The sequence below is a fragment of the Symphalangus syndactylus genome, chromosome 19, assembly GCF_028878055.3.
Source record: "Symphalangus syndactylus isolate Jambi chromosome 19, NHGRI_mSymSyn1-v2.1_pri, whole genome shotgun sequence".
NCBI classification, from domain to species: domain Eukaryota; kingdom Metazoa; phylum Chordata; class Mammalia; order Primates; family Hylobatidae; genus Symphalangus; species Symphalangus syndactylus.
The window spans coordinates 45,971,753-45,994,678 of record NC_072434.2 but is presented as its reverse complement, the minus strand read 5'-3'; the positions used below and the strand labels follow the sequence as shown (position 1 = coordinate 45,994,678).

Here is a 22,926-nt window from a genome sequence, read left to right as displayed (position 1 = left end):
GAATCATTAGTAGAGCAACAAATATGTATTTAAATGTTTGAGATAGAAGATCTGTAAGTAAAGACAGAGAATAATGACATGACTGTTTAAAATTCTGAGGGGATGGCTTAATAAACCTGCAAGCCTGCCAAGGGTTAATTTTCCAAGAGAGTTGACTTGAGGAAAGACTAAGGGAGAGCACGTGTTCACTGTAACTTGATGGATTTATGTGATCCAACAGGATGAATTTCATGCAGTGAATTTATGTTACCGATTGTGATTTACAGCCAAAGGATGGATGGATGGAGGACAGATGAATAAATAGATTGATGGTCATTATTATTATAAATCTTGCAAACAGGATCACTCTACATGCATCCTGGTAGCCTTTAAGGCCTCTCCAAAGAATTTAGAGCATATACTGCATATTAATTTTCCTTTAAAACCTTTTATTTCTATGTGTGTTTATCTGATGGCTGATTTTTTCAACAATAACTTCACATTTATATATATAATTTTTAACTTTTTAAACCATTTATATCCCTTTTCAGAAGTAGACTTCATAGATCCTTATCAAATAAGGTTGGCTAATAGCCTGTGGTGTATAGAAAGGGCAGTACCATGTAATCTCCTACTTTATCTACCTCTCTGCCTCCACATATTAGGTTAGAATTAAACAGAAGAATTCTAATGGGGGATATGTTCCAGCTGTCTTTTTTTTTTTTTTTTTTTTTTTTTTTTTGAGATGGAATTTCGCTCTTGTCACCCAGGCTGAAGTGAGTGGTGCGATCTCAGCTCACCACAACCTCCAGCTCCCAGGTTCAAGTGATTCTCCTACCTCAGCCTCTCAAGTAGCTGGGATTACAGGCATGCGCCACCATGCCCGGCTAATTATGTATTTTTTTTAGTAGAGAGGGGGTTTCTCCATGTTGGTCAGGCTGGTCTCGAACTCCTGACCTCAGGTGATCCACCCACCTCCGCCTCCTAAAATACTGGGATTACAGGCATGAGCCTCTGTCCTGGCCTTTTTTTTTTTTTTTTTTTTTTTTTCGAAACGGAGTTTTGCTCTTGTTGCCCAGGCTGGATTGCAATGCTATGAACTTGGCTCACTGCAACCTCCGTCTCCCAGTTTCAAGCTATTCTTCTGCTTCAGCATCCTGAGTAGCTGGGATTACAGGCATGCGCCCCACTCCAGGCTAATTTTCTATTTTTAGCAGAGATAGGGTTTCACCGTTTTGACCAAACTGTTCTTGAACTCCTGACCTCAGCTGATCTGCCCGCCTCAGCCTCCCAAAGTGGTGGAATTACAGATGTGAGCCACTGCACACGTCCACCAGCTTCCTTTTTAAATTGATCTTTGAATAATTTAACTTGAGTGATTAAATGATATATGTAGTAAGAATTTATAGATTTTACCAAAGGACTGGCCCGCTATTCCCTGAATGAAATATAAAAAGGAAGGGGCATATAGAAAAGCATTTCTGGTATTATCCAGTACATTTTCTTTTGAATTCATTTTCTTATGGAAAATGGAGAGTTTTTTAAACCTCATTTAGTTTGGTGAATTACAATTCAATTGATTTTTTCTGTTTATGCCTAAAAAGTCTATCTGAGCAGGACCATTAATTTAAATGCTTTCTACAAGTCATTGTCAGGCCAGGGTGGGACTGGAGATGGAACGATGTGAAGAAAATAAATGACTGTAGTGGGAGAAAATGGAGGAGAGAAAAAGAAAGTAACCTTTTTACAGATGAAGGTTCTAAGGGAACAGGTCAAATTAATTTACCTAGTGTTTAAAGTATGCTCCTTCATGCAGAACTTGTGTGTCTCCCAAATAGGCTAGGCAGGAAACTCCAAATTCTGTGATATCTTTAACCCAAGTAGAAGGAGCACTGACCTACTTTCAGATCACACTGGAAAGACCAACCGATCAATTGAAGTTTGTAACAGACCTGCACAAAGAGAAGGCTTCATCAATGCTGTATTTTCCTGCTGCATGAAAGAGTTATATTTCTTGTTGTGAGTGTTGTAATCCCCACTTATCTTTTATGATAGATGTTAGTCAATGACATCTCTTGAGACTGAGTTTGGTTTTGTTATTATTGCTCTAACAAAGAAAAGCTTGAGGTTTTGAAATTTTGATTATTTTCAAATTTTGATGATTTTCAAATTTTGATGTCATATTTTTATTTCTAAAGGAATAGAGTTATGAGGCTTCTGTAAGTATCATTTAGTGTCTTTTATGTGATCTGTTAAAAGAGCTGATTTCTAGTTGTTTTATAACTATCAAAATTCTAAGAAAAGCAAGAAAAATCTGCATAAAGTGATGCACAATATATTTTAGGTGTTGTACTGGGTTTTTATACTTATTTAAACCTTACAAAAACCTTTTATGATGGATAGCTGAGAAAACTGAGACTCAGAGAAGTCAAGAAACTTGTCCTAGGAAGTAGTCCTAGGAAGTTCCTAGGAACTTGTCCTAGGAAGAAGTTTCCCATCTCAAAGCTCATACTTTACAACTATGTCTGCTTCTCATGGATCTTTGTACAGTTCTTATAGCTTAACAGAAGTTGACCACCTGCTTAAAATTCTTCCCAATTATATTCAACTGCATCATTACATTAATATTGGCACAGCAAACACCTAGTCCTTTTGTAGCAAACCTGTTTCATGACCATTTTCTTTAACATTTTCTTGTATGTCACCAAAAGAAGAAATATTTCTTTTTTAAAGTCATTTTTAGCCCCTTGAAGTTGAGAATTACCCTCTAGAAATCTCCATTTTAGTGTCTCAGCATGAATTTTTATATATCAAATCTGAATTTCAAGTTGTCATTTATATCAGACCCTTTTGCAATCTATTGCTAACGGAGTGTGTCCTTAAGATTTCTCCCAAAAAGTTCAGTGCTCAGCTCAGAATGGTGAGATATTATCTTTTAAAGAGGTTTTGTGCATACTTAGTACAGAGATCACCTGGATTTCCTTTAAGTCAAGCAAAAATGTAGGTGAAGCATTTAGACCAAAACCACATGCCGACCAACTTCAAACAGTTCATTTTGGTTAGAATTGCAAATATGTAGAATGGCTTGTAAACATTTACTGAATGACTACCTTGCACCAGGTACTGCTAGACACTGAACTCTGCATTTTCTGCTTCCTGGCACTTGCCTTTATGAAGCATCTCTTATACCCTAGGCAGTAGTCTATGAACGGGAAATCATAAATATCATTAAAAAAATCATTGGACCAACTGGCCTCCATCTTAACTGGTCTTACGTCTTTCTGTAAGAAATTCTGATGACAAAGAATCTGAATTGGATTACAGTGACTATATTTAAAACCTAGAAGAAAAGCTGATACACAAAGCGCCTTAATCTTTTCTGACAGAAATACAGTGAGCATCGTAATGAAAAGATATAGTCAGTCTAGAGTTGCTGTCAATATGCGGCATTGTGCCCAGGGCAATTAAATTTGCCTGTTTTTTATTACTGAGGCCAAATATTTGGCCTGGGTTCCTGCAGAAAATAAGTAATTCCATTACATGTGATTCACCTTTGAGTAACCCTCCAAGTTAATGAAGACTGAAGCTGAAAATTTATATTTATTACAGAAATAATCCATTTAGCAAATATTTATGGGGTCCCTTTATGCTCACTGGGCAGTATATAAAGATTTAAACATGCAAAATAAAGCCTTTGTGTATTAGAAATGTGCAGCCTAACTTGCCTAAAAATATCTCTCCATTTTTTCAAAAAAATCACATTCTTGTTTTTTGTTTTTTATAAGAAGATAAAATGAATTATGATGACTAACAAAAGATATTCCAAAGTCATGAGGAGCCTGGACTCTGGAGTCAGGCAGAGGGTGTTTTAAATTGTGATCTGCTATTTATCACCTGTGCGACCTGGCATCAGGTGCTTCTCATGCGCCATGATATAGAATCAATTTGATAATAGCTCCCATCTTATTAAATTGTGTTGAACTGAGATAAGAAAATTCCTGATAAATTTCCTGAAACATTGCAACTACTCAGTACATTATGTCTATTAATTTTTTATGATACATGTTTTGAGCTAAATTGAGTTTTTAGTGTATCATTGTGCACATTTCCCTCCTAAAATGTAATGTGGTCTTAGTGCTTCCCTCAATCTAAGTCCCTGCTCTCTGGCCGAAGGCCTGTGTACTCAGGTTGATCCATCTGGTATAGTTTGGGGCTCCTTCTCCTTCTTCCCTAATACATCTATATACACAAATAAATATCAAAAAATTGGACACCAATGGAATGTAGATTGCAAACATTGGCAAAAGTCATTAGTTTTTAAAAAATGATTATATAAACACTAAGCAGCTTTTTAAGAAATTGTTAAACAAACATTGATGACATGTCTTCTGCGCACTAGGTACTGCAATAATCATCATGACCATTCTGAAAGAAGTTGCTTAACTCTGGAGCCAAACAGACCTAGCTCAACATCTTGGTCTTGTTACTCATTTGTTTAGTGACTTTGAAAGAGAAACTTACTCACTTTGAGTCTGTTTCTTAATCCAAAGACAGGGAGTTAGTAATACTTACAGAGGTTGTTGAAAGAATTGGTCTGCATTAAAGTGCTTGACACAGTGCCCGGCACATGCAAGGCTCTCAGTAAACAAGAACTGCCTTTCCCTCACCCCTAGTGATTACAGAGAGATAATTAAGATTGTCCCTCCAAACTGCATATCTTGTGAGAGCACGAAGCTTATATGGAAAGTAGCACAGTATCTCTTACTCTCTATCAGTGTTGCTGCAAATGACAGCTGGAAGGCAGTCAAACTGGGTTTTCAACCCAGATCTTTGGATTCTGAGTATGGTCACATATTTTGTTCCCTTCCACCCTGTCACCCTACTTCAGTTTTTGGAAGCACGCATTTGCATGCTTCTGGGGGAGATACGTGAGGAACAGATTGCATTCCACTATTAACTGGGTTCTACATATTGATCCTGAAGAGCGGTCATTGCCAACTTACCTCCTCTTCTTAAAGCTCCTCTTCTTCTCCAGAGCTCTAGGTCACTCCTAGAGCTGGCTTTGTTCCTAGTCCTTGTCTTGTCCAAGCTCTGTTTAAAAGCACAGTGAGGGATGAGAGGCAGGAGGAGCAAATGCACGCTAGGAACATGATCTCCAAAAGTGGTGCCTTTTCAACAATTTTAAAGACAGTACATTTATATAGAGGTTCTAACACCACAATAAAGAGCTATTAGAGAAAGCAATGTGTAGCAAGACTGTGAGGTGAGTAAGGAAGGTGGGCAAAAAAGAAATGCTTTCAAAGACAGACCGCCCTCTCCCGCAGGCTCCTCCTGCCCCAGTGTTAAAACCTGGCTTTGTCTTTGGCTCTTCTCTGGTTTGTACCTGCCCCACCTCTCTTCCCACCCCAGTCCCTTTAAGTTAGCTTGGGTGATAAGCCCATTTCTGCTAAGATGCTGATAGGAAGGTGACCATTCTACATTTGGCTTCTCCATGTTGTTCTGTTACCAGCTAGCAATGGAATGGTAGGAATACAGGACAAGGAGAGAAAGGAGGGGTTATTGGCAGGACTCTCCACTTACACTTCTAGAAGACAGTATCGTGGGTTAAGGCCAGCAGTGTCTTGAGTCTGGTCCTCAGTTTCTGCCTACAGAATGCAGACACCTCAGTGTCTTCTGTTTGGGACTCAGCTCCAGGAGCGTGACCTCCCCTTGGCGATCTACAGAAACAGTCTTCATTTGTATGGAGAAAAATATTTCAGGTGTGTTTTAAAAATAAAATAAAATAGAAATAAAACTAAACAAGCAAAAACTCTGCAGGTTCTCTGGAGTATCAGACTTTGATGTTTTACCTAAAATTAGTATAGAGTCCAAGTTTCCTTTCTAAAGGTTTTCTCTAAACAATTCTCCTTTCAGTGTAACATTTAAAAGTGGCTCAAATTCAAAATTTGATGTTTACTTAATGAATCCCTACAATTCCTATCAGTTGTACTCAGGAGAAGAGAAAATGGATAAAGATAGTTTATTTTTTCTGCTGTATTGTTTCTTCTTCACCTGCAGGTCTGTATACTCTTAAAGCCAGGAAATTCTAAGGTACTTTGTGGGAGATTTTTTAGTTAGTTTAGGGAAGCTTCAGAGAAAAACAACAGTAAACACACTAATTTTTGTTTCAAGTTAAAAGGGTTATTTTTAAAAAGATTTTTTTTGTTGTTGTTGTTGTTTTTTGAGACGGAGTCTTGCTCTGTCGCCCAGGCTGGAGTGCAGTGGCGCAATCTCGTCTCACTGCAAGCTCCGCCTCCCGGGTTCACGCCATTCTCCTGCCTCAGCCTCTCCGAGTAGCTGGGACCACAGGCGCCCGCCACCACGCCCGGCTAATTTTTTGTATTTTTTAGTAGAGACGGGGTTTCACCGTGGTCTCGATCATCTGATCTCGTGATCCGCCCGCCTCGGCCTCCCAAAGTGCTGGGATTACAAGTGTGAGCCACCGCGCCGGCTTTAAAAAGATTTTTTAAAAAATGTCTTTCAAACTATTTTTGACCTGCAATCTATCATAATGTACTAGCTGTTCTGACACTGTTATAAAGATACTACCCAAGACTGGGTAATTTATAAAGAAAGGAGGTTTAGTTGACTCACAGTTCCACATGGCTGGTGAGGGCTCAGGAAACTCACAATCATGGTGGAAGGTGAAGGGGAAGCAAGGCACGTCTTACATGGCAGCAGAGGAGACGGGGGGGCCAGGGGGATGTGCCACACTTAAAGCATAAGCTCTCATGAGAACTCCCTCACTAGCGTGGGGAAAATTGCCCCCATGATCCAATCACCTCCCATCAGGTCCCTCCCTTGACACGTGGGATTACAATTCCAGATGTGATTTCAGTGGGGACATAAAGCCAAACCATATTACATAAGAAATGTGTTTTATATCACCATCCAATTTGGCCAGGAGTTTCATGAAACAGTATTTATCCTTTCTATAGGCAATGCACGTTTTTCTGTTTCATTTTAAAATTGAGGTTTTGCCCTAACAAACTACCTTCACAAGCTTCCAATGGGGCCTTATTTGCAGTTTGAAAAGGGGATTGAGAAACACTGCCTCTCTTTTAACACAATTGAGCCAATGATTTTAAAGAATGTTCTTTTCATGCGACATGGGGAGGTGAAAATAAACAAGATGCCCACATGGATGGAGCTGCTGACTTCACGGAGTTCACCATCTAGTGGGATTAATATAACATTGTGATTTTAGGAGAACAGATCAAAGGAGCAAGCATCATGACAAAAATGCACTTGCTTATGAAAAGCTTTTTGCAAACATCTGATACATGAGTGAGAAAAGCTGGATGTCTATTGTAATTTCTCATGGAAATATTACTTTCTTGATACTGAAGGTCACTATGAACAGGAATTTGTGATCGTATTGATGTCTTTACTAAATATTTGACAACTTCGGCAAAACAAAACAAAAACCAAAAGCAGTAACATGTGCCACAAACTTTTAAGCCAATCTGCCTTGTTTCTTCCTTTTCTTCCCCACTTGTTCCCATCATTGTCCTCCTTTGTCACAGAATAATCTGGCTTGAACTATTCCATTTCTTTTTTATCATGGTAAAATACATACAAAATAAAATTTTCCATTTTGGCCATTTTACAGTGTAAAACTCAGTGGCATTTAGTACATTCTTAATGTCGTGCAACATAACCACCATCAAGTTCCAGAACTTTATATCACCCCAAAAGGAAATCTGTGCTCATTAAGCAGCCACTCCCCTTTCCCCTCCACTCGGCCTCTGTCAACCTCCAGTCTGCTTTCTGTATTAATGAATTTGCCTACTCTGGAAATTTCATATAAATGAAATCACGTAATATGTGGCTCTTTGCATTTGGCTCCCTTCATTTAGCACAGTATTTTCAAGGTTCATTCACATTGTAGCCTGTATCAGTACTTTTTTCCTTTTTATGGCTGAATAGTATTCCATCGCATAGCTAGGCCACATTTTGCTTATCCATTGTCTGTTGATAGAGAGCCATTTCATCTTAAAAGGAATTTTATTTACAAAATAATTAGAAACTAAATGATTGGGCACATCTTTACAGCTTTTATTACATATGTATTAAAAGTAGGGTCTGAAGGTTTTTGAAGAAATCTGGTGTCTCTGTAGGAGCCTGAGTATGAGAAGTACTCTGTATTCAGAAGCTCATGAGATTGTGCTGGGCCTCACCTATAAATTCAGGATTTATCTGCATACATATGATGAATGAAACCACGTGAGTGGATGAAATCACCCTCAGAAAAGGATATAGAATTGCCTAGGACAAAGCCCTGAAGAACCCCAACATGCTGGGGAGTAGTGGAGTAAGAGTAGCCTCCAGTTTCCTCACTGGGGATGAAGATAATAAAACCTAACTTAGGCAAACTCTCAGGCTCACTACTTTAGGGAAAAATACTACCTACTTTTTCACAAAGTTTATAAGAGATTTAAATGAGGCAACATACGCATCCAGTGCCTGGGCAATAGGTAGGACCTCAGCAGTGGTAGCTGGTAGTATTCCAATGACAAAACTTCTTTCTACTCTGTATTTTTGATGCTATCACTATTATCGATTTCCACATCTGTTACTTTATTTATCTTATCTGGTAAGATATTGATGATATTTGTCTGGTAACATTGTAACCGGGCTGCCTAGTTTGAAATAAGTTTTCAACCTTTTAAAAATCCATCTATATTTAATTGTATGTGTGTGTGTGGTTGTTTCCCACAACACCAAAAGAAGCTAAAGGAATCTGAATTTGGTGGAGAAGTTAGAGGCACAGGCCAGACACACAGTGTGGCAGTTTTGGATCCACATAGGAAAGTGTTCTCAATTCCATAGCTTGGGAGAGAACCATTCTAACCCCAGATTATCAAGACAGTAAACTTCTTTCCCTTTAGATGTTTTTGTTTTGATGTTGGCAAGGGAAGAGTCATCACATTTCTTAAAGCACACTTAGTTTTTGCCCTCCCATTTTTGGTAAAAAATAGTTGACAAAAAGATTTGTGCTCCACCCCAGATGCAATTATATTGTAATCATAACTACCTGAAGTCAAAAATCACTGGATATACTGTTTTTAAAACTTATCAGATTATTGAACATAGTGTCTTAAATTTGTTATTCCTATAAGATCCTTGACTATTGTTGCTCTCTGTTGAAGAGTTTCAATATTTTTTGATGAATTCTCAAAAGACATGAGCACACTTCCCTTCACTCAATTTTAACGCAGCTGGTGTGATTGTTTTCTCCTTGGATCTTCTGAAAGATTCATTAAGATATGAATAACTTACTTTCATAACTTCATTTGCTTTAGTCTTTCAGTTTTCTTCATATTTTTTGTAAACTTCTTAAACCTTTCCACTTTTGAAGAACTAAAAAGTTTTCAACCTTTTTTTTGGAGATGAAGTCTCACTCTGTCACCCAGGCTGGAGTGCAATGGCATGATCTTGGCTCACTGCAACCTCTGCCTCCCAGATTCAAGTGATTCTCCCACCTCAGCCTCCCAAGTAGCTGGGACTAGAGGTGTGCACCACAATGCCAGGCTAACTTTTTTGTATTTTTAGTAGAGATGGGGTTTCACCATGTTGGCCAGGCTGGTCTCGAACTCCTGACCTCAAGTGATCCACCCGCCTCAGCCTCCCAAAGAGCTAGGATTACAGGCATGAGCCACTGCACCTGGCCCAACATTTTTTTCTTATTCAACAATTTGATTAGGGCATTTTTTTTCTAGAATTTCACATCTTGTGGTGTATGCCTATTGACATTCTATGTATAAGTGTATTTCATGTGTTAAAAACATGATTTCCAGTGAAAGTAAAGCTACAGATATAGGCATGGCATTTTGTGAAGGTGTGCAGTTTCTTTTGTCTCTTATCGTTGGCTGATTTGTTATAGGCTGAGAGGTTGAAACATAAAGGTAATGTAACTTGTATTAAGCTATGCAATTAGAACTGTTGCTGGGGAATGGACTCTCTGCCTCCTGGATCCTGATTCAGTGCATTTTTTCCACTGGAAAGTGGACAACTCATGATATTCATGACCTAGTTCATGTTGGCTATTGTCCAAACTTGGTGGTCAAAACAAGCACAGGGTTTATGGAAAACTACTATTTCCTGTTCTGTTACCAATTTAATACAAAAAGTACTGGAATGTGTGTGTATTTTCTGATATATTTGGTAAGGCATGCTATTTTTTATCTCATAGGTCAAGTTACAGGAAATAAAGCACTTGAAACCCTGAGATGATAATAGCATTGGTTTTACAGTCCTGTAAAAACCAGTGGTGATTGCTGAATATGGCATTCATTGTGAGCTCAAAGCTAAAACAGAAGCAAAGAGAAGCCAATTAGGAGACTTGAAACCCAAGGAAAATCGTAGGGATAGACTGATGATTATGTAACTATGATACTTTGTCCTTATAAGGGAAGAAGACAATTAGAGGTGAGAAAGAAGTTTTTAATAAACAAAATTAAAAATAAAAGGGGAGAAGGTGTTTCTAAATATTATGGGTGGGTAGTTTTAAATGTCAATACGTTTTTCTATAAACTCATCATGTGGAGAGTAACAGAAAATAGTTTTATGTGGGAGGAGTTTTAAAAAAAATTGACATTTTAAAGACCTAAATGTCTTAAATGGATGACTATTAAAATACAAAATTAGACAGAACAGAGACATTTTGAAGATTGTATTTGAGTAGTATCCTAAGAGGCAGATAATGAATGACTCAGATAGTCTGAGTGGTTTGGGCTGACTCACATGTTTTGGAAAAACGTATTATCAACTCACTGATTCTGTCATTGTTTTTCCCTTTGTTCCACCTGGTAGTACCAAACAAATCTGAAATATCAGTGACTTTCTCAGCTCCAATTTCTCAAGAAGACTTTCCAAACCACCAATAACAAGTCTAAGGTTTGAATACATAAACATTTAGTATATTTGGATAATACTCACTAACAGAAGCACAAGGCATGTCTGTAACTATGGAACATGTGAGGGATGGGAAACACAAACAGCCTTGACAGGAGAAGTACAGAAGAACCAAGACTGGGCTTGGCTTGTCAGGATGGAAGAAAAGGGCTTTCTTAGCCAGTGCTGCTTGAATGGTGCTTCCTGGAAGATATTTTAAATCACAAATATTATCTGGTCTTATAAATGAGGGAGCCTTGGCCTTTGTTCAAGAAAGGATCACAGCCTACTAGGAAACTGACACAGGGACTAATAGGTGATACCATTTGATCTATCATAATACATATAAGAGCAACATTTTGGGGGGAGCATAGAATAGTCAGTGTCTTACGCCTCTAGGATTAAGAAGCCCTATAGAAGGAGAGACATTTGGCCTGGGCCTTAAAGGATGAATTGAAATTCTAAATGTCCACCAAACAGGGAAAGCATTTCAACTGTAAGTAAGGACCGAACAAGAAAGAAAGAGATACAGGAGTGCAAATTTTGGGGGTGTGTTCAGAGAATGATTAATAATTCAGTGCAGCCACAGACTGGAGGAAGTAGTAAAAGATAAGATGGGAATACGAGACACAAAGATGTGTCAGATCTGTGCAGTTCTCTTGTCATGGGTCACATGATCCATGTCTTGGCATTATCCTAGTCTAAAGAATATGTCTAACCTGAAAATGGCTATTCTTCTAAATCTGTGATTTGGCTTCTTGGCAGAACCCCAATATGGGTGACGAACAACAGTAGTCTAAGAAAATCTTGCAATCTCTTCTATACCCATGTATCCTTATGTTGCTTATAGTGCTAAGAACTTATGGTATGAAGTCCTTGATAAATAACTATTGAAAAATGTAATCATGAATCATATGGACATGCAGACACACATACCTATACATACAACTTCAGAAACTTCGTTGTTTTCTAAACATTTAAGTCTAACTGGTGTGTTACAACTCTCAAAATATGTTTACTTGAATGTTGCTGAGAGAGTTTTTGACCCTTTGCTGTTTTCCTACAGGATTGAAAAAACGTACAAGGAAGGCCTTTGGAATACGGAAGAAAGAAAAGGACACTGATTCTACGTATGTACTTTAGGAGTTTGCCTCCTTGAAGAATCTATTTGCATAAGAGATGTTCTTGTCACAGTCAATATAAGATTGCCACACAATTTTCTCGGATATTGTGTACTATTTGCTTTCCCCATTTCTGAGTAAATTGTAATTATTCAGTATAAACAGTTCTTAGATTTATGCTAAAAAGGTAAAAATTTTTCATCATGTGTTCAGTTTTTATCATGTCTTTCTTTTTCTTTCTCTTTCTTTCTTTCTTTCTCTTTCCTTTTTTCTTCCTTTCTTTCTTTTTTTTTTTTTTTTGATCATTACACTTCCCAGCAGTCTCAGGAGGCAGAAAATGTGACTGTTACTTTTATGAAGGATAAAAAGAATTCATTTCCACATATAGGGTTGACCTTACGATCTGAACTGAAGAAACAATAAAACACCTGTTTGGATAGATTAGTCCTAGCCAGAAACAGAAATGTAGACTAGATAACATCTCAAAGCTCTTACTTGAGATGCCAAGATTTTGTACAAGCCAAATTGTAAACCAACCAACAGAATTCAGGAATTATTGGATATTTAGTAGTGAATAAGAAACAAATGCCAGAAACAACTGTGGGGATGCTTTTACATATTTAAGTGATTATATCCAAGAGAATTAATTGCCCACAGACACTGATAGACCCTGAAAATGTCCAATGACATAACAGTGTCATTCCACTAACTTCCTTCCACTTATCTGACCATCTTGAATTCTCCTGCAGAAGTATTTGGCTCTGAAACAAAATCTCAGTTGCCTTTTGGAGCCAAGCAGGTAACTTATATATGTGAAGTCCACTGGCCAGGAACTTGAGACTCCAGCCCAAGACCAGTGTAGGGAGAGCACAACTATTCAGCTGCAGGTGGTTGTGACCAGGTAGAAATGCAGATCTGATGTAGTTTGCTGTACGTCAGAATCGAGCCCATTATACCCCTCATTTGGCTAGAATCTCTGAAAGAAAGTTAGAAAATGGGAAAAGCAACAGTTGTATGGGCATAGGTGAAAATGAAGAAAGTCACATTTATTCTCACCTTTAGCTTTTCATTCTGTATATTTTTATCATGCGTCAATTTTATCATAAGATCCTGAGTATTTCCCTGGGCCCTTGTCCTTTAAGAATTTCTGATTCATCAGATAAAATATCTACTACATTAATTAAAGTATTGTTTGTACAGCTAATGAGGTAACGTATTTGAAATGACTAATATGGTACCTAATACTTAGTAAATGCTCAGCAAATGGCAGTTGCTGGTACTCTTATTATTACTGACACAAATTAGTATGTGTAAGTTCCTTACAAGCAACTAAGATGGGATTTCATGGGAATTTGAGGGTGAAAAATCTCATATTTGGATTTATGATCAGTGATGCTTCGGGGTGGGGGAGGAGACTTGAGTTTGGCCTTCGAGAAGATGAGGATGTGTATTTCATGCAAAGGGAACAACAAAAGCAAAAGCAGAAAGGTAGAAAAGTCCACTAGGCATTTACTGACAAGACAAATGAGGCAGTTTGTCTACTTGGGGTTACAGGTAAATGTGATAATGGAAGGCAAGACTGGAAAGGAGACCAGGACCAGATAGGAAGGGCCTTCAGTACCAGGCTGGAGTGTGTAGGCTGCTTCCATAGACACTGGGCCACCTTGAAACCTTGAAAGTTTTTAAGCCAAAGAGTGGAAAGGATTGGGCGAACAAAGTTATTTTTTGTCTAGATGCCAAATATTAAGTTCTTATATTTTCTTTTTGCATTTTCTTTTGTAACTATTTATTTCAAGGATATTACATTTACTGTTGTCCTGTAAATTTTTCTAAATAATTAAGTTAGCAATATTTTTCTGAGGATTATGTAATTTACATTGTTTCTTAAGAAGTTTGCCATTTTCCTTTTTTATTTTTTTTTTTATTATACTTTAAGTCCTAGGGTACATGTGCACAACGTGCAGGTTTGGTACATATGTATACATGTGCCTGTTGGTGTGCTGCATCCATTAACTCGTCATTAACATTAGGTATATCTCCTAATGCTATCCTTCCCCCCTGCCCCCACCCCACAACAGGCCCCGGTGTGTGATGTCCCCCTTCCTGTGTCCAAGTGTTCTCATTGTTCAATTTCCACCTATGAATGAGAACATGCAGTGCTTGGTTTTTTGTCCTCATGATAGTTTGCTGAGAATGATGGTTTCCAGCTTCATCCATGTCCCTACAAAGGACATGAACTCATCATTTTTTATGGCTGCATAGTATTCCATGGTGTATATGTGCCACATTTTCTTAATCCAGTCTATCATTGTTAGACATTTGGGTTAATTCCAAGTCTTTGCTATTGTGAATAGTGCCGCAATAAACATACATTGTGCATGTGTCTTTATAGCAGCATGATTTATATTCCCTTGCCATTTTCTAATCATTAACCACCCAGAATATGTGATGATGCCTTCACTAGATCTGAAGACCTGGGCTGTAGTCCCAGCACTGCCAAAACTCCATGGCTTTGGGAATTACCCTTTACTTTGCTTGGCCTCAGTTTCCACACCTGTAAACAACAACAAAGAAATTTACACTAGATGGAATCGAATTTCCCTAAAGGGCCAGACACTATATGAGTCACATAAGGGAAGGCATTATAGGACTCGTATAGTGCCAGGTGTTGTGTGGGACACTATTCGATGGAGCTCAGGAGAACATTGTTAATGGAAACCAAATCCATTTCTGAATGAAGACAATGTCTGTAACTGACTGCACCAGAGATTTCTAGCATGTGAGGAAAGTTAGAATGGAAAAAAGCTTTCTCGAGACAGAAGAGGTTGAACAACCTCTACAGGGCAGGCTGAACTAATTTACATGTAGCCAAAGCACTACTCTTCCATCATCATTTCTAAAGTTATTAAAATAACTGAGTTATTCCTCACAGCTATGGGTAGAGGCCCAATATTTCTCTGAGGTACTCTAACGAAACATTTGTTTAAAGAATCCCAAGTATCCTTCCTTAACTTCTTGTCATTTGAGAGTCCCAAATTACTTATATGATAGCAAAATAGCTGAAGCTGTTTCCACCATCAGTGATGGTCAAAGGACGAGCTGTTCTGTATGTTTAGTATAAGCCTTTGCTTTTCATGAACTCACTAATGCTTTCGTGAACTCTGTAATTGGATCACATATCATTCTCAGAAAAGAAATCATAAATGCAAAGGGGTTGGGAAAGCGCTCTAGCAATTGGCTGTCCCTTCAGCTTTGGTAAATGCTTGTGTTTGTCTGTGATCATTGAAGCCTTGTTGATGCAAACTGTTTTCAGGGCTGCTACAACTCACTATGGGTTGCTCAGCAACCTGCTAGGGTAGACACCATCACCAACTTCAGCTGATTGAACCTCCTTAGATATACAGTAGGTTTAGGACCAGAGTCTCCTGATTTGATCATCATTACAGCAGCTGATAGAGGAAGGGAGAGAGCTTGTGCTAAGTGGCAGGCCCTGTGCAGGACATATGTTGCGCTGATATCCTTTTTAGTCTTCCTAGTAATTAAATAAGGTTAGCAGTAATGCATCAATTTTAAAGAGAAACATCAGTGCCAAAGGGGGTTAAGTAACTTTCTGAAGCCTACCCAGAAAGTAAGACTTGGAGCCCATATTCTAGTCTAAAATCCAGTGTCTGTGCTTTCATCATCCAAAAGAAAAAATACAGTGGGTAGAATTAAAATCCAGACAGATAGGAGGGTAAAAAAAAAAAAAAAGACAGTAGCTACAAAAGGTAACTGAAACTTTAAAACATAGATGCCAAAAGTCCATGGTAGATGATTCTTTTTAAAATAGAAGTCAGCAAATACAATAAGTCTGCCATGAAAAAGAAAAAAATTATTTTAAAATACAATATAAAACCTCATTAGAGGGGGTTAGAAAGTGAAATTAGAACACATGTCCAAGTGTCTGAGGCTGCTAAAACCTCTTCACTCTCTATCCTGGGTCATATTGTATAAAAATTATTATTCTAGAAAACATTTAATGAGTATTTACTGTGTTCTAGGGACTGTTTCAGGTTCTTCACTTATGTTAGTCCACTGAATCCTCTAATAGCCCTATGGGATATATGCTGTTATGATGGCTATTTTATAGATGAAGAAACTGAGAGACAAAGGGGTGAAGTAACTTGCCCAAGCTTCTGCAGCTAGGAAATCGACATTGGTTGATCTCATGCAGTCTGGCACTGGAGCCAGTGCCCTTAGCCACCATGCTCACTGACTCCACAGGACACATGAGCCACGTTTCCATCAGTCGAGAAGACAAAGGATCAGAATAGGACTCCAGTGCTGCTATGTACAGTCACAGTTTCTCTGATTAAAAATTGTGAAAGACCATCCCAACAGCTGCAATAAGCATGAGGTCAAGTGCTTCCCATTTAAGATCCCCTGCTGATATGACCTTTTACCTGGATTCACAGTGGGCAACACCACAGCCAGGCCAGTCGCTGAGCTTTTGCTGCATCTATTTCTTGCTGTTCCCAGAGGCATCCCCGCATGGGTCAGTGCCTCTAAACACATCCTACCCAAAAGTTGATGAAATCACTACTCTCCCAGCTCCATTAGCAGAGGTTGAAGTCCTAGTAAGAATTACTCATATATGGAGATATTAAGTCCTAGTAAGTTGAAGTCCTCAGTATATTGGCCAGGCACCGTGGCTCACACCTGTAATTCCAGCACTTTGGGAAGCTGAGGTAGGTGGATTACCTGAGGTCAAGAGTTCAAGACCAGCCTGGCCAACATGGTGAAACTGCTTCTCTACTAAAAATACAAAATTAGCTGGGCGTAGTGATATGTGCCTGTAATCTCAGCTACTTGGGAGGCTGAGCCAGGAGAATCACTTGAGCCTGGGAGGCAGAGATTGCAGCGAGCTGAGATTGTGCCATTGCACACCAGCCTGGGTGACAAGAGCAAAACTCCATCTAGAAGGAAAAAAGAAAGAGAGAGAAAGAAAGAAAGAGAGAGAGAGAAAGAAAGAAAGAAAAAAGAAAGGAAAGAAAGGAAAGGAAAGAAAGAAAGAAAGAAAAAAAGAAGAAACGAAAGAAAGAAAGAAAGAAAGAAAGAAAGAAAGAAAGAAAGAAAGAAAGAAAGAAAAAGAAAGAAAGAAAAGAAAGAAAGAAGGAAGGAAAGACTAAGTATATAGATACAAAAAGAGAATTGGCTTTGATGAGTATGGATTGGTACCTATCTTCAGTGCTCTCCTACTAGCCTGGGCTTACTATGACCGTGATAACCCACTGGATTTACTCACCCGTTTCATTCTCTCTGTGATTAATATGTTTTCATTATTTTTATCCTTTGGTCCTAACCAATCACCTGGCTCATTACAAGCACTTTTGTCAGCCAAGATTCTTCTTATCATTCTATTTTAAATAAAATTTTTTCAAACTGGTTAATTTCCACATCCAGGTAATGTCCAAAAGTCTCAAGATTTCTATCAATTCCCATGGTCTTTCAATATCAGAATCTTCTCTGTTTCTTGCCCCTGTATCACTGATTCACCACTGCATCTGTGTGGACACAGAACTCACTAGTTATGAAAAACATGCACTCTGTCAAGTGTATTATAATCTAAGTAGAATATTCTGCTAATTTTGAAGGGATATTGGTGGGGAAAGGGAATCACACCTTGGAGTCCAGATGGCATCCCACCAACTCTCTGCATTGCTCGCTGTCTCTCTCTCTCTTCTCACTGGCTCCCTGCCATGAAGCAATAATTTTCTTACCTGATTACACCTTCTGAAGAATGGTTCCAACCCCACACCAAACTCCTCAAGACATCACAGTTCACCTCAAGCACTTATTAAGGTTTTCTTCCAAATAATGCAGCTCCCTTTCCAAGCATAATATGTATCCCTGTATGTTTTAGCCTCTTAAAAACTGAATTAAAATAGGAAGTTATAAAATTACAGTGGCTACCTTCTAGTTTCTCCCTCTGCTCTTCTAATCCAGTTTTCCAAAATACCTCTAATACCTCTCCTACACTGCCCTAAAGTCCAGTGTGGCTGCAAGTGGGCAGTTTTGTGTTCCTAGTGAAGAAACATCTTGGAATAGAAAATAAATTATAATCAATTCACAGTTTTGAATACCATGTGTCAGGAACTATTGTAAGTTCTCTCTATATATTACCTTATTTAAACTGGCTTAAAGAGGTTAAGTGTTCAAGGTCATAGAACTATTTGGACACCCAGCTTCATCTTACTCGAAAGCCCTTGCTCTTGACCACTGCAGCATAGTGCCACCATAGAATAGCTGCCCTGGGCTTTAGTCATCAGAAGGAGACATTTAGCAAAATGTTGCTCTCCATTTCCTGCTCTTCTATAATGGAAGGAGAGGTAAATAGAGAAATATGGAGGAAAGTACCAACTCTCAAAATAAAGTTGAAAAATACCACAGAAGCTTTTTCATCTAGGAGGCAATTCAGGACCATTCGCAGAAGAAAAGATAAAAGGGCTGGGCTCAGTGATGCTCTCCTGCAATCCCAGCTTCTTGGGAGGCTGGAGCAGAGGTTTGCTGGAGCCCAGCAGTTTAAGGCTGGGTAGTATGCTTTTGATTGCACCTGTGAATAGCCACTGCACTCCAGCCTGGGCAACATAGCAAGACCCCATCTCTTAAAAATACATAGATGAGAGAGCAAATTGGTTTACTTGCCTCATGAGAGTTTTAAATGGAGCCAGCTAGAGTGGGACAGTTAGCCAGCTAGAGTGGGATAGTTTTAAATGGAGCCAGCTAGAGTGGAGTCTCTTTAATAAACTCTCCTCTCAAAAATGAACCAAGGCACTACGCTTCCCACATGTGGCTCTGGGCTGCAATTTTTTAATGAGAATTTCCTTCCCACATACACATACCCCACACTTAAATACCACTCAACCAATTTGTTTTGATTTGGTTTTCATTAGCCAGGTTTACTGGGGCAGGAATGCTGGGGAAGGGGAGGATGGTGGTTAATGGTTCTTACTGTTGAACTTTAGTCTATGTGGCAAGAATGATTCCTTATCATAACAGCTATCAATTTCTTTTTGTTACAGAGGTTCACCAGATAGAGATGGAATTGTAAGTATTTAAATAGCCACTTTTACTGAGTTTGTGCTTCAATATATGTTATGTTTAAATTTATCAAAGCCCCATTTTTTTTCCTGTAGGGAAAAAATAGCTTGAATGACTTTTTAGACCTCTCACTATTGTAATTTTATATTAATTTCTATATTAATTGCATGGGACATGAGCGTAGTCTTGGTCAAGCTAGACTTATTTATGGCATTTACCTAAAACCCTGCCCCAGAGCAGGCAGGAAAACAGAGGGTGGGTCACAAGCCAGACAGTTCACGCAGGGGCTGCTCCCATCAACTGTTATTTCATTTCCAATTTAATGATGTAAAAGCTCATTATGGGAGAATGTTTTTCTCCAACAGAGGCCACAAAGTTGTAATGAAGCTGAGATCCAAGAAAATTGAAAGAAGCTTTTCCCCTTTAGTAGTTGTGCTGCAGATACATTTTCTATATTAAATTCAAAAGTAGGAGATGGTCTTGAAAACCACTTAAGCCTGAATTTACAGCCTGAAAGAGGAAAATGTGTCCACTGGGTTTAGATTTAACAGTTAACTCTGACTCCTTGCTGGCCGCCAGAATTCTTGCTTTTTAAAGAAGTCCGTGGTGCATGGGCTTAGATTTATCCAAGTTGTGCTTACGGGAGTCTGCACCGACTCCTAAAATGACTTCCTTCAAATCTAAATCAGATGCCTATTCAGAAGGTTCAAAAGAACAGCTGTTACTGAAAAAAAAAAATGGACTTACATTAGGCTCATTGGGCTGGAGTGGGAACTAAAATAAACCTGATGGTTAAAAAAATTTTTAAATCACCCTTCACAATATTATATATAAACTGGGGTGTTAATTGCAGCTATAGCAGGAATTTTCCTTCCACACTTGACTCAAGGTTCTTAGCTTTGGGGTGCCTTTTGCTTTCATGTGGTTCTCACCATGAAATGTTAAGAAAATAGACTGAAATTGATCAGACATTGGGTAACACTATAATCAAGGCTCTATTCAGCAGGGGAAAAAAAAGACCCAGAAGACTCAGCTTCTCCTCACCTCTTGCTTCTGGCTCAGAGCCCTCTCGTTAACTCTGTCTCAGGTACTCTCTGCTTCTGTGTCTCTTCTTTGCTTCCCGCTCGGTCCCCTCCCTGGGTTCTCTGGTCCCCTCTGACCTTTGCAAAGCTCTGTTAGCTACTCTGCTTTCTATCCTCGCTCTTCCCAGACTGGATTGCTATTCCTTGCGTCTCTACCTCTGCCACTCTCAGTCTTGTCCTTATTTTCTTTCTCCAAACCCCTGCTCATTGTCTCCAAGGCTCCCTTGCTGCCTCACTATTCTCTGTGTTCTGAGCAGCACCAGTTTAAATCTCTGGTAGAATGTGCACCCTGGTACCTGGTATAGCAGCTGACACGTGGCAGGCAATGATGAGTATGTGCTGCATTAATGAACCCAGCAGTCATTCTGGGGATGCATCCCCCCGGGGCAGGGCTTCATGCCTGAGTCCCCCAAGTCCTTCACCATTCCAAATCATATGAAGTTCTTTATTAGAAGTTGTGCCCACTTTGTTACTTAATTAGAAATGCCATAAATGTTACTGATCATGATTATTAGGAAAGATAAATTAGTTAATTTTGATTTCTTAGGAAATAACACAGACCTGTTCTGGAAAAGGCTACATTCAGAATAAATGCACTTCCTCAGAAACAGGCTTTATAGGTAATTGGACATTATTAGCCAGCTGCTGGTTTTACCATTTAGAAATGTTCTCCAAGTTGTCCACGTTTACTATGGTCACTGCATTTTGGAAACCAGTGCTGAGTTTCTGTCTGCATTCAGTTCTCAGAGATACCAACCTGATTTTCCTTCAAACTCAGACTGATTTCCTTCAGCCCTTGTTTCTGTAGACCCAGTCCACTTTTGCCTGGCTGATATAGCTTTCAAATTATTGCCTTTTGAATGTCAAGCGTTGAAATGTGTGGTTTCATTAATGTAGTTCCACAAACTACAGGTGGTGGTGCACCCACCTAATGCTTATAAACTACTTGGTAAACACAAGCTTTAATGTACCGTTGTTTATTTAATGCCAGTTTCTCAAAATCCAACGAAGCTCATCTCTGGTGACAATGCTTCTGAGGTTTAACCTATAGAGGCTTCGCGGCAGGGCTGCATGCATGAAGGTGGGCCTTGCTCCCCACTGGCTGAATGTACCCATCACTGGCAGAGCTGTCTGTCATGGTGTCCGAGTGTGACAATGCATCCTAACCTAGACACAAACTCTAATTTATGCAGGGCAAACTAACTTGTTTCCAAGCAGTTCCAGTTTCCCTCCACACATAGACTTGGAGCATGAGGGTCATAGCCTTTGCTGTGAGAAGGTCATTTTTTATCACCCTGAACAGGTGTGCAGGAAAGGGCACAGATTTGGAGCTATCAGCTCTGTGTGCTGTGTGTATTGGTGACCCGCAGGAAGGCTTTGATCCAGGCTAAACTGAACTTTTCCTACTTAGGTTAGAAATACAAACATTTTTATTCAGTCTCTTCTTGTGTGTCCTCGTGCCTGTTCTTTACGTGTAAATTAAATGCTGGCTGTATGAGAAACAGATCCACATGGTCCCTAGTGCCTGGGACATACCTTCCTCCTCCTCCCTTCTTCTCTTGGCCTAACCAAGCTGGCCTGCTGAATAGAGCCTCATTATGGGCCCCAAAGTCCACTCTTTGCTTAAGGAACCCTGCCAAGATTGGTAGGCCGTACGATTTGGCCTAGAGATGGTTTCTTCTATGGTATGTTTGCTGACTCCATGTAATTCTTTATATGTGTCTTGAAGAACAAGCAGATCTTTTAACCACTTTTTTCTACATGAAAACAATCAATTCCAGCAGCCCAGCCCACACGAACCACCCTACAATAGCAAAGCAGAGTGTGCGCGTGAAGGAGGAAAAAAAGTTTCGGTAAGGAAACAGATTTTAGTTTAAAATTTCCAAAGGGTTATAAAAAACAGTGAGTAAAATCCCAATTTAAAATTTGGAAAACACAGTAGTTTTCATTTACTCCATTTAAGAAAACTCAGGTATTTCCAAATGACTTCTTGACTATCTGGGGCCAATTTTTAAATTAACCATATAGACTTTACGGACTGACATCTGAATATACTTTTAAAGAGTGATCACACATAAAAGATGTGTGTTACCTGTTTCATCGACAAAGGACAGGAATTCAAATTTTAAAAAGAATCTACTATCTATAAAGAAGCCTTTGGCTATAATAGAAATATCACCACATAAATTGAGTAGTCATTTTTTAGGATGAGCACTATCTCAATAACATCAGGCATTTGGCAGAAACTTGATCTATAGGAACCAGTGTATTTGACCAAAGGACATTGAGTCAGGGATGCTGACCCTAGCCCAAACTCTGTTGTACCTATAGCCATGTTGTAAATTATGGTAGCCGCATGTGACTATTTAGTTAAAATTCAGTTCTTCAGTTGCACTTGACACATTTCAAGTACTTCATAGCCACTTGTGGCTAGTAGCTACCATCTTGGATAGCACACAGGTAGAACATTGCCTTCTTCACAGATATTTCTGTTGGGCCGTGCTGTTCTATGGAATTATTTACAAAGTGAGTCAAGTCTACCTCAGTGGAGAAAAGATAATATTTAGGCAGTACATCATGTACCTTTAACACGCCCCACCCAAGGATCATTACCTGGCCATGAGCTGACCTTGAAAACCAGAGGCATTCCCAGTGGAAACTGACAACTTTGATGAATGTATAATTGAACTTAACTGTCACTATATTTATCTATTTAGCCCATCATATTA

The 22,926-nt window shown here is 39.0% G+C and overlaps 1 protein-coding gene across 12 annotated transcripts in view; it reads left to right on the top strand.

Moving 5' to 3' along the window:
* Positions 1-22,926, top strand: part of SGIP1 (SH3GL interacting endocytic adaptor 1) — a 219,164-nt gene that overhangs the window by 81,133 nt on the left and 115,105 nt on the right. For 6 of the 12 annotated variants that reach the window (XM_055233552.2, XM_063613306.1, XM_063613305.1 and 3 more), the window contains exons 2-4: positions 11,981-12,044; positions 19,097-19,121; positions 21,979-22,050. In XM_055233552.2, the coding sequence (XP_055089527.1) occupies positions 11,981-12,044; positions 19,097-19,121; positions 21,979-22,050 (161 nt within the window). Of the gene's footprint in view, positions 1-11,980; positions 12,045-19,096; positions 19,122-20,118; positions 20,203-21,978; positions 22,051-22,926 lie in introns of all 12 variants that reach the window. The other 6 variants (XM_063613308.1, XM_063613307.1, XM_063613304.1 and 3 more) reach the window with 2 other exon arrangements.